The sequence below is a fragment of the Miniopterus natalensis genome, chromosome 14 (assembly GCF_054644295.1).
Source record: "Miniopterus natalensis isolate mMinNat1 chromosome 14, mMinNat1.hap1, whole genome shotgun sequence".
In the NCBI taxonomy this organism is placed as follows: domain Eukaryota; kingdom Metazoa; phylum Chordata; class Mammalia; order Chiroptera; family Miniopteridae; genus Miniopterus; species Miniopterus natalensis.
The window spans coordinates 58,479,848-58,491,937 of NC_142094.1; the positions used below are offsets into that span (position 1 = coordinate 58,479,848).

A 12,090-nucleotide genomic window follows, 5' to 3' on the forward strand; every position below is an offset into this window, starting at 1 on the left:
AGTTTTATTTATTCCCCGTGAGCTGAGCATCCTGGCCCTTTTTACTCTTGCAGCTCCGCCTGCCAGGTGCTCCCCTCCCCCGGCCTCTTCTTTTGGGACCCATCTCTCCGGGGTCCTCAAGGGGAGACCTACCTGCTAAGGTTTCCTGGTTCCAGGCAGCCCCTGGCTCTCGGCTCCCACCTACTTCCCAGGATGCAGGCCCCTCCTCCTCAGCTGCGCCCATGGGGCCTGTATCCGTTGAAACGAGTCGCTCTGAAACCTACTGGCTTAGAACACCGACCATTAATTCAGCTCGTCACCCTGTGGGTCAGCAATCTAGACGGGGCTCAGCTGGCCGGTTCTCCTGGGCTCAGCTGGGCTCCTCACGTGCCTGCGGTCAACTGCGTCCAGCGAGGTGGCTCTCCTGCTGGGCTTGATAATGGCAGTGACTGGGCCAGGTGTCCTCCCTCCGGCAGGTTAGCCCAGGTGTGCTCGCAGGCCCATTGCAGGATCCAAGGGAGTAAGTGGAAGTTTGCAAGGACCCTTGAAGTCAAGGCTCAGAACTGGCACATCACACGGTGCCTGCCACATTCTGTTGGTCAAAACAAGATACAAGGCCAGTCTAGATGCAAGGGTGGCTAAGTGGACTTCATCTCTCTCTAAGTATATTGACTTGAGAGAGAGAGAGAGAGAGAGGAAGGGAGAGAGAAAGGGGGAGAGGGAGGGAGAGGGAGGGAGAGACACCAATCCATTGCTCCACCCATTTGTGCAGTTATTGGTTGATTCTTGCACGTGCCCTGACCAGGGATCGAACCTGAAACCCTCATGTATCAGGAGAACGCTCCAACCAGCTGAACTGCCCAGCCAGGGTGGACTTCATCTCTTCATGGGAGAAATTGCAAAGTCACACTGCAAAGGGAATGGACACAGGGAGGCAGGTACTGTGGGGGCGGTGACTGCAGTCAATCCAGAGTGTCCGGAGCTGGAACCAGCCTTCAGCCCAGAGGGGGCCCTTCTTATTGGAAATCACTGAGAACTCAAGCTGCCTTGTCTTGAGACCTGCAAGCTAAAGCTGGGCAACTTGATCTAAACTTTAGAGAAATGGCTCCTATTTGTACCTATCGCTCTATGGGCCACCCAGAGAGGTCGCCAGAACACCTGGCGATATTCCCAGAGACACTCAAACTGCAAACCAGGAAAACCTGCCAGGTTGCCTGCTGGCCCCTGACCACACTCCATCTGAAGATACTTGGAGCCTAACGTCTGACCATCCTCTGGACTCAAAAACTTAGTTTATAGTTTGTTCTAACCATTCACCTTTGTGGGGGTTTTTTTGTTTGTTTCATAGATGTTTCCAGGGATCCTGAGAAGATCACAGAAAACGTTTGCTTCCCTACAATGTTCATGTCAGCTACTACATTTAGTGCATCACCCAAACCTCCAAAGGCCAGTCAAAGCTGCCTGAGCCCAGCCGCTGCGGCTCAGAGGGTGAGCACCCACCTACGAACCAGGAGGTCACGGTTTGATTCCTGGTCAGGGCACAGGCCCGGGTTTCGGGGGTCAGTCCCCAGCAGGGGGTGTGCAGGAGGCAGCCGATCAATGACTCTCATCATTGATGTTTCTCTCTCTCTCTCCCCCTCTCCCTTCCTCTCTCTGAAATCAATAAAAAAAACTTTTTTTTTAAAGTTGTCCAAAAATCCAACTCAATAAATATGGGGAATAATCAGGGGGGGAAAATAAAAATTATAGAGCTTGGAAAACACCCATCCTAAAGGTCTACATAAAATGATTCTCACTGACCTTAAACTTTACTGACTGGTCTTTCGAAAATCAAACCCTGGAGACTGTGCCATGACTCGAACAACAGCCCACTTATTGCTACCCACAGCTGCAATTTCATACCTTAGTTTGCAAAAACGGACCTCGATAGCAGCGTAATTATCACCCATCTTTGGTACGAACTCAGGGTTCTTCACATGAAATAGACCCAGAAAGTTCAAAAGGCTTCATTTTCAGTGAAATTCTCTGAATTCCTGTAGAGGTGAAGTGATGCCCAAACCACATCCCTCTTTTTCTTTCGTATTCTCTGGTCGTTTACACCTGGCAGATTAAGCACAAAAAGTGTAAATCCAGAGAAGCACCTTAATGCACCAGCCAAGCCCAGCCCGCTCGTGGAGGCCCACGGCTCGCCCCCTGGCACGCACTCCTCCTGGCAGGCCGTGCCCGGTCAGCATCGGCACAGCCGCTGCCTGGAGTAAACGTGCCATCGGGTAGTGACGCTGACAGTGAAACTCCTTGGACAGTGTAAACCTTATACAGACGCAAAGGGGAGCTGGTTCTCAAAGCACCTGCCTCCCGGGTGATTAACCGTCTTGCAGCCTGAAGCGCTGTTTCCTTCGTTACGATGGGGGTGTAGGGGAGGAAAGTTTCCCTCTGCCCTCTCGGGCTCTCTGGCTGGGCCTAAGAATTAAACTGATGTAAGACACTGACAGGAGAAAAGCATACATACTGTACTGAGTGTTTTTACGTGTCCATGGGGGTCTTCACAAGTAAATGAGGACCCGGAGGAAGTGACCAGGGCAGAAAGCCTTGTGCCTTTATTTTTTTTAAAGTTATTATTTTTTTATGAATCTTCACTGGAGGATATTTTTCCCATTGATCTTTAGAGAGAATAGGAGGGAGGGAGGGAGAGAGAGAGAAACATTGATGTGAGAGAGACACACTGATTGGTTGCCTCCCACACAGGCCCTGACCAGGCCCAGGGATTGAACCTGCAACCCAGCTACAGTGCCCTCGATTGGGAATCGAACCCACAACCGTTCCATGCGAGCCAATGCTCTAACCACTGAGCCACTCCAGCCAGGACACGCTGCTGCAGCTTTATGGGGAGGGGTCTACCTCAGCTCCTTCCATTTCACCCCAACCATCCACCACCTACATCTAAAATGCCCCCCCTTGTCCTGGGGGTCCTGCAGCTGCTGTCTTGCCGGGTCTCACCCTGCTCGAGTCACCCCTCTGGAGTCAGGCTGGTCTTAGCAGTCCTTTCCCGGGCACCGGGCCTCGGTCAGGCTCGGAAGGGCCAATGTTCGCGTTCCCAGGGCAGTCTGGGGAAACTTCCCTCCTTACCCAGCCTGATCGAGCAGCCCAGGGGCTGGCTTCTCTCCCATTTTTTTGCAAACTCACTGCCTTTTTGGAAAGCACCCCATCGCTTTGTTTCTTCTGAGATCCGGGGGTCACCCGTCAATCCATTCCTCCCTCAGGACCAAACGTGAATAGGACTCCGGGTGCCCTCGCCCAACGCATCAGAGACCCTCGGGCACTGAGGAGGGGGCTCTCTTCCCCAGAACCTGCCTCACCCACAGTTCTGGATATGATGTGAAAACACAGAGGATACAGCCTGGCCAGTGTTGCCCAGCGGTTGGGCATCATCAGGGGCACCGGGAGGTCACGGTTCGATTCCCCGTCAGGGCGCAGGCCCGGGTTGCGGGCTTGATCCCCAGTCGGGGCCATGTAGGAGGCAGCCGGTCAATGTTTCTCTGTCATCATTGATGTTTCTCTCTCTCCCTTCCTCTCTCTCTAAAATCAATAAAAACATGTTTAAAATTTAGAAACAACAACAAAAAACCAGAAGGAACAGAGTCCTGGAGAAACAGAGGCAACTTTCACTTAAGTCACAGACACTGGAGACCGTGGTGGTGTTAACATCCTGGTCTTTCTCCAGCCTTCGCCCTGCATCTCCTGCTTTGGGCAGAACCACACATGCCAAGGGCAAAGGAGGGCACCTTATCCATTCTCGAGAAGGTCCTGGAAGCCGCAGGGCACCCACCCTGCTGAGCTCAGTTTGAAGGGACCCAGGGGATCAGTGAGTCACCACGATGACCAAACCGACACTTGCTTTGAAAAACATTCTTTATTCAACTTATCCTACAAATCGGGAGTTTAAGATGCAGCCTGAGAATCGAGTTTATAAAAGGTTAGAAGAGTCATCCCCTGGAGAAAGCCCACAGCTCACAGCCGGCGCAGGGTTCCAGACACTGGCACCTGCCGCCTGGCATCCGTCCCAGCACCGAGCCTGGTTTTAAGAAAACCTACCCCTAACTCTCCGCACCCCCATCTCCAGCCACCCCGCCATGTGCCTGGGCCGGAGCCAACAGAGCTCTGGTGCTGCTGGGCACCGAGCTCGGGGCACGGGTGTCTTCCTTTTCCACGTGGGTCCCAGGGCACCACAGAGGTGCCCTGCACTGTCGTCTCCTGTAGGAATGTAAGCCTTTTAGGGGCGAGGATTTGGATCTGTTTCTCTTTCTAGTTATTTATCTCCTGGCACACAGTAGGCCTTCAGCAGACAGGCGTGGAGTGAATGAGCAAGTACGGAAAGAGCTGGAATCAGCGAGCCCGCGGGCCAGGGTCCGAGCTCTGTCCTGTGCTTTCCCATGTCACACTGAAGGGCTCAGAGGCCGCCGTGGGTGGCCCAGGGGCTCCTCCCCAGGGTGAGGGCCACCCGGCCGGGACCACGGCCAGGAAGAGCCCGGAGGAGACGGCAGCGTGCGGTGGCTCCCCTGGGCACTGGCGGGCCCCTCCGCGCCAGCTCCGGCAGGGTGGGAGGGGGAGAGCATCGGGAGGATGAGCCGGCCGAGACGGAGAGGAGGCGAGGCGGGCTGCGGGCCCCGGGCAGGGAGATGCCGTCGGAACCGCCTGTCTGGTGGGAGGGAAAAAGGAGTGAGAGAGGGACGTGCCACAGGGGAAACTGAGGCCAGACACCGAAGGGCAGCTGAGCGAGGGGAGGGAGCCACTGTGTCTGGTCAGCCCGGGAGCCAGGGGAGGCTTTTGAGCTGGAGGTCAGAGCGGGGCTTTGGGTGCTCAATGCTGGCGGGAGGCTCCTGGCGGATGGAGGGGAGAGAGTCGGGGTATTTGAGACCAACTGGGAAACGGGTACCTGAGTCCCGGGCAAGGGGTACTCAGGCTCCCAGCTACTGCGGCACCCGTGAGAAGGGAAGGCAGAGGAGGGAGCAGGGTCCCCGAGGGCCCCCTGCACCATCACCCCGCCCTGCCGTCCCCTCCACAGCTCCGACGCCCATCGGAGGTGCCCGAGCTGTCCTCTCCCACGGGAAGGTGAGCTTTTCAGGGGCAAGGGTTTGGATCTGTTTCTGTTTCTAGTTATTTGTCTCCTGGCACATAGTCGGCCTTCAGTAGACAGGCGTGGAGTGAATGAGCAAGTACGGAAAGAGCTGGAATCAGCCAGACGTGGGGACGGCCTGGAGGAGAGAGCCCTCAAAGGCGCTCCCGGGGTGGGGCCCTGTGGCCGAGGGGATGGGGTGTGACGGCCCCTGCTAGCCCACGGCTGCCCCGTCTCCAGGGCCACACATCTGAGGACCTGGCCCCGCCCGGGCCACAGACCCTGGGAGCCGCTGCAGACATTTCCTTGTCCACATGCACAGCCAAGCCCACGGCAGGGCACGCGGGCCACGTTCCACACGGAGAACGTGAGAGCTCGCGCCGTGCGGGCCGAGAGCAGGCAGAACAAACGCGTCCCGCCCGCGCCCGCGGCCCGGCCTGACCCCGCCGTCCTCTCCCTGGGACTGCAGTTGGGGTGCTAGCGTCAGGAGCGACCGTGTCGCCATTAACGCCGTTAGTATCGGTGACAGTGACACCACCAGCGAAACCCACCGTTCCTCACGCTCAGCGACCTGCCCCAGCCAGAGGCCCAGGCGGCTTAACCCACGTTACTTTATGTGGTTCTCTCTTTGGTCCTAGGAGGTGCTACGGACAGTGGGCCTGACCGACGCGGAGTGTGAGGCGCAGGGGAGGCCAGGCCCGGCCTTGAGAGGCGCCGGGTGTGTCTGCGCCCCAGCTCAGAGCTCCCTGCGGCGAATCCCACCCGGGCGTCCCTCACGAACCAGGGGCCCTCGGAAGCGGGCGGCGGGAGGTCTCGCTGAATCTGTGCCGCCCGGCCCGGCACAGCATGCGGGCACGCAGGGGATGCCCAGTTCAAGGTGGACCATCACACCAACAGAAACGTCCCGCGTCCCTGGGTCACGGGCCTGGGCCCCGGTGGGGGGGGTGAGGACAGGTGGGGGCGCGAGAGCGGCCACCTACCCAGGCTCCCCCTCCTCTAGGCGCGCGGGGCCTGCAGCTGGATGGGCCCCAGGACGACGTCCACCTTCTCCTGGTAGGAGCCCACGTTCCTCTTGGGCCTCCTCACGCAGCCCCTGCGGCAGCGGGAGGCGGGGTCGTGGGCCCCGCACACCACCACCTTGCAGTGCAGGTACACAGACGGGAAGCGGTTCAGGAAGTGGAAGGAGCTGAACTTGAAGCGGGCGAAGCGGGGCGAGGGCGGGTGGTAGGGCTGGTAGGTTTCGTCCCTCGTGCACCTGCGGGGAGAGGACGGTCGCCTGTGAAGGCCCCGCTCCCGGTCCCGCTCCCCACTCCCCGGTCCCGCTCCCCACTCCCCGGTCCCGCTCCCCGCTCCCGCACGCTCATCCTTCCTGACTTGGATGCAGGAGGCGCCCATCCGGGCCCCACGCCTCCGGCCGCCCCCGCCATGCCCCGCCTGCCTGCCTTCGGAACGGGTGGTTTGGGCACTGACCGCCAGCCCTGCAGGGAGATCCTGGGAGCTCGGGGACGTCCGCAGCATCTTAAAGCAGCCGGTCAGCCCGGGGCTTCCATGCTGACAAGCTGTCCCCACCATGCTCAATGACCGTGTGCACCATGGCCCCAGGTGACCCAGGTGAGGGAGGGAGGGGCAGGACCCAGAGAGAGGACAGGAAGGAAGGTGGCCTTTCATCTCTTTCCTGGGCTGTGTCTCCTGACCCACCTCAGCCTGCTCCGAGAACCCTCCAGGTGCTTGAAGCTTAGGGCAATTCTAATGGGCTTCCAGGTGGGCGGTTTGGTCTGTGGCCAGGTGTAGTCCATGAGCCCCTGTGCTCCAGGGACAGTTGGGACACGTGGCCTCTCTGACACACATGTTCCCTCCCCAGAAAGCGGCATCACCTTATAGGCACATATGTGCCCGGATGTGACCAGAAAGGGTCCTTAGAACCAAATCATTTGCATTAATCTCAATCATTTGACATAAATTCAGGTGTCATTTGTTACTGTTTGTAAAAAGAGGACCTGGGGGAGCTTCTCCCCCATCTTTGCAGCCAAGGCGGCTGCCGTGAACCGAAGCCACTGCGTAGACTGTGAACAAGACGGGTCTCAACACCTACTCAGCAAACAGACTCATGAAAATCCTGCCCAGGAAGAGATGCAGTTCTAGTATCTCAGGGAGCTTTGCAATTCAGCCTCCTGGCCCCGATCCCTAGTAGATCGCCCAACCCTGTCAGTACAGCGTCCGTGGCAGGCGATTGTTACTGCGGTGCCCGGGTCAAATTATAGTCCAACGAAATGACGTGAGCACTGATGGACCGAGACGAAAGCGTGGCGATTGGAGTTGCCTGCCCGGTGTCCCTGGACCCCCACAGTGAGCTTAGAAAGGGTGAACCCCACCTCGCCTGAGCCCTGTCATCCAGGAAAACAAGATGATGGTAGAACAGCCCAGCCCAGCACCTCTGGCCGTCAGCGGGCACCCCTGGCCTCCCCTCTGTGTCTCTGAGCTTGGTTGGAACCATGGACTCTGGTTACGTCCATTCTCGGCAGCTTTAGGTCAACGTTTGGCACCCGCTGCGCATTTTATTTGCCCAAATCCCCACCTGCTCTTTCTCCTTCCACCCTCCCAACAGCCTGTGATGTGGGCATCGCCATGCTCATCTCTGGTGGGTGAAGAAATGGCTCAGAGAGCTGTGCCTGCCCACCCAGAGCGACACGGCTCGCATGTGGCAGAGCTGGCACCTCAGCCTCCACCTGCTTCCAAATCAGTGCTTTTCCCACGACACCCACGTCCCTTCAGCACCAAGGCTCACCTGGCGTACGGTCACCTGGGGCCTAATGCCAGTTTACAGCCAACCCCTCGGTCATTTAATTCATCCGACGCCCACCTCCCTCTCTGTTAGCCAGAGATGATAACCTGGCTGGTTAAGCTTGAGCGACTAGGAACAGAATCTGCGCTCCTTGAGCCCCGGGCTCCTCCTGTTCGGGTTATCAGGTAACGGCGAAAGTCCGCCCCAGGAAGACCCTCCTTACCCACTCCGGATCAGGTCATAGGTCAAAGACGTGAAGTCATTGGAATACGGGGATGCCACACAGGTGTCCACGAACAAGGCCAAGGAAGCATCCGAGTGGCGGATCTCGGCCTGAACGTACAAATCCTGGTCCAGGTCCACGTAGTACGGGCTGCTGGTCACGGGATACAAGAAGGACGACGACGTATAGAAGGAAATGTTCACGTCGAAGTGGCTGTACTGCACCTCTTTGACCTCGAGGGTGTTGTTGGCGATGTACATCATGTCGACCCAGGAGTCCTGGAGCATCTTGCAGCTGACGTGAATGTAGACGTCCCTTTTCCTCTTGATGACGCCGCTCGACACAGCCGCTTTGAGGACGTTGGAGTAGGTGATGGTGTCATTGTCCACCTGGAGAGGCAGGCGGGGGGCAGAGTCGGGCAAACGTCAGCCGCCAAGAGGATCTCGCTGCTGATCTTGGTTAGAATGCAAAGGATGTGACCCAACAAGGCTTCAACCCCTCCCTCAGCCAGACACGTGGCGCGTGCCTCCCGCCACGGCTACCGTCACGTGGGCTGGCCACGCTGCTTAACAGCAAGGCTCCCTCCTTGCACACCCCCCCTCTGTCCCACCGTACGATGGGGGACCACAGCGAGGACCGGGTGCCGGGGCCTCCTGGGGCCTGCTCCTCGTGGGGGGAGGCGCGCGTCTGGACGATCCCGTCCCTGCCGTGTGGCTCAGCCGCCTGGACTCAGGGCCCGGGGCCCTCCTGTCTCGTTCCGTTTCATTCTCACTGATGCTGGGAGACACCAGGGGGTCCCTCGGGTGCCCGTGGGAGGGGCTGCTGGCGTCAGAGTGCAGTGCGCTGCCTGGATGCGTCAGCAGCTACTGCAGCCTGCGGAGCCGGGGCGCCGGGGCGGAGCCGGGTGACACAGTGGAGTCACAGCTGCAGCAGGACTCTGACCTCGGGGTTGGGTCCTCCCCAGAAGGCAGGCGGGCAGCCAGGGGCATGGTGACGGGGAGCACGTCCTCTCACGCTCTGCCTTCTCCCTGCCTGCACCACAGCGTTGTTTCTGACTGTGGCTTCATCGGGCAGGAATGTTGGTCTCGGACACCATTTGATGTGCCTGTCATCTTGTAAACGTGACCCTTCTGGGGACAAGGCCCTTGCGCCTGGGGGCCTGTGAGCATCTCAAGCAAAGGAGCTTTCTCTCCCCGGGGCTGGTTACTGTCCATGAGAACATCAGCACTTCGGTAAACACCCGCGGAGTGAATGACGGGCGGGCTGGGAGCCAAGCAAAAGCGCTGTGGCGGAGGGAGGGCAAGAGCCGAACGGCCAAGGGGACATGGGAAAAAGGCCCCCTGGAAGCTCCACGGGCATGATCACCTAGCCCTAAGTGAGGTGAGCGCAAGCCAGGCAGGGCCAGGTCTGGACCGGGGGCACGCGACCCTTCCCAAATGCTGCGATGGCCCGGCCGGCGTGGCTCAGCGGTTGAGCATCGACCTATGAACCTGGAGGTCACGGTTCGATTCTCCATCAGAGCACGTGCCTGGGTTGCAGGCTCGATCCCCAGCAGGGGGCGTGCAGGAGGCAGCCGACCAATGACTCTCTCCCTCTCCCTCTCCCTTCCTCTCTCTGAAATCAATAAAAACACATTTTTAAAAAAATGCTGTGATGGTCAAAAGCAGACTTCTAGCCAGGTGCGAGCTCCCGCAAGCCGTGGGCGGTTTTGCAAGACAGAGCACAAAAATCACGCCAGAGCGGCCGAATGGAGATCCTAAGACGTAAGGCAATCTGACTGCGTAAAAGAGGGCGGAGTGAGGTATGTTTGCTTTCTTCCACCTATTTAGGTGCCCGCCCCTCTCACCCATACCAACCCCAACCCCAAAGCGCATAAGCTTCAGGCCCCACGAAACGTGGAGCTGTCCCCTGGAGGCTGCTCCTGCCGTGACTGTCCCCGTGGCAGCCGGCCAGGCCCCGTCTGTGTGGACGGTGCTGGGGAAACCGCCCACAGACCCACCCGCCGCCGCCTCTGACTGGATTGATACCTTCGCCCGGTCACGTTCTGGTTACACCGACACAATCGTGTCTTCTGGGTCCCCAGAATTCAAGACACAGGGCACACAGCACAGTGAGAAAGGTTGCCCTGCAGGAGATCACATGGAAGGAGGCCCAGGCTCACCTGCTGGGTGGTGCCACAGCCCGAGTAGGGGATGGTGAATGTGACCTCGCTCGACGTTATCTGGGGCTTGCACTGGTCGACTCCGCTCCAGTTGGGAATGATGAGGTCCCAGGCCGAGTAGCCCAGGGACTGCAGGTAGCCCCTGCTCACCTTCGCTTGCATCTGGTCCCGCAGACAGAGCAGCTCTGGCGGCCAAGGGCAGACAGGGAGGTCAGCCAGCCCCGAGGCCCAGCAAGTCCCAGCAGGAGCTCCTCCCGCCCACAGGTGCAGGGATCGAGATGGCTGACAAAGGTGGTGGCGTGCTCACCACCCCGAGGTGCCCCACGGGCCTGGAAGGGAACTAGCAAATGTTCTGCCAAGTTACCGTGGGCCGTAAAGTAAAGGGACGCTCCGGCTGAATTGTGGGAACGTGCGTGGTGCAATGAGGTCCTTTAGCTGCTGAGCAGGTCAGAGCCCAGGCCCCGGCCAGTCTGGAAACTAGTCCATTTAACAGCTCAGATAGTGACCGCTCGCCTCTGCAGGACGTGGCGGAGTGACCGGTGATTTTCAGGCAGCAGGCAAATGGGCCAGGTCTCAGGACACGGTCACAGTGTCCCATGCTCTGGAATGGTCACCAGGCCTCCAGCCAGGGGTCACTCCTGCCCTTGGCACTGACGTCTCACTATCTGCCTAATGCATTGTCTCCCACCTTCTACGCGGCCTCTGCCGCCCGCAAGGAGCTCAGTACACCGCCCGTCAGCCAGTTCTGGCCCCTGATCTCGTTTCTGGGCAGCCAGAGGCCCAAGACCCACCGCCCTGGGTCCCTCTCAGCAGCCAATCGGGCCTTGGTGACCCGCCGAGGCGGCTCTAGTCTCTCGTCCCACCACCAGCAGCGGGTGGCCGCGGAGCAGAGGCTTTCAGGGGTGCCCCCCCCGCCCCCCCGCCGAGCTGGGGCCTTACTGGTGCTGTCGTTGGAAGGACTGGCGTAGTACTCCGCTCGGAAGCCCCTGCTGGTGACACTGCCATCGCTGGCGAAGCGGACGGTCATGAAGTTGGACGAAGAGGTGAAGGAGTCCCTGGCCCCGTGGCAGAGCCGGGCGAGGAGAGGGGAGCTGTGGTAGGGGCCGTCGAACACCTCGATGTAATCGAAGTTGCAGTTGCTCTCCAGCCTGCGGGGACAGGACACAGAGGTTCGGCTTCACTCTTAGCAGGAGGTCCGATGTCGGCGGGCATTGGGTCACACCTCCGCCCTGGGCCAGAAATGGACAGAATTATTCATTGAAAACAAATTTTCTTAAATCTGGCCAAGAGAGACCTCCTCCCACGGCCTCCGCGCGTGGGTCGTAGTCCTGCCTTTTGGGGTCACACATAGGAGACCTACGCCCCTCTCCCCACAGCCCTTGGCGTCACGAAAGGGAGGGATCACATCCTGCCTCAGACTGTGTCTTCAGCCAGAAAGAGCCTGGTTTCCCCTAGAATGAAAGAAATGCCCACAAACCCATAGTGATAGAAAGAAATCATCGAGTGAATACATATTGGACAAGTCAAATGACCTCTCTGGAGCTCAGGTTCTCGCGAAAAATCCTGTCCACGCACGGGGAGCCGCTGCGAGGCCGAAATGAAAGGATACGTGGGAGAGCGCTTCACCGAACATCACTGGCCAGTGGCCTGTGTTCTTCGGATGCCAGCTAAAGAACCAGGCCCGCCAACCCTCCTCTGTACACGTTTAGGACCTGAGACCCCGAAACCCAGCATGAACTGTAATGATGAGCGGGCTGAAGTCATATTATATCTTTTGCAAAATCCCAAATAAACTTCCAAGGCAGAGACAACCCCCCCCCCCCCCCCCAACG

The 12,090-nt window shown here is 58.8% G+C and overlaps 1 protein-coding gene across 1 annotated transcript in view; it reads right to left on the minus strand.

Moving 5' to 3' along the window:
• Positions 1-1,975: 1,975 nt before the first annotated feature.
• The window catches only part of DMBT1 (deleted in malignant brain tumors 1), a 52,267-nt gene continuing 42,152 nt past the window's right edge, over positions 1,976-12,090 (minus strand). Inside the window, 5 exon segments of the mRNA XM_087824095.1 lie at positions 1,976-2,079; positions 6,073-6,347; positions 8,098-8,486; positions 10,259-10,443; positions 11,198-11,406. Of these exon segments, the coding sequence (XP_087680221.1) occupies positions 1,976-2,079; positions 6,073-6,347; positions 8,098-8,486; positions 10,259-10,443; positions 11,198-11,406 (1,162 nt within the window).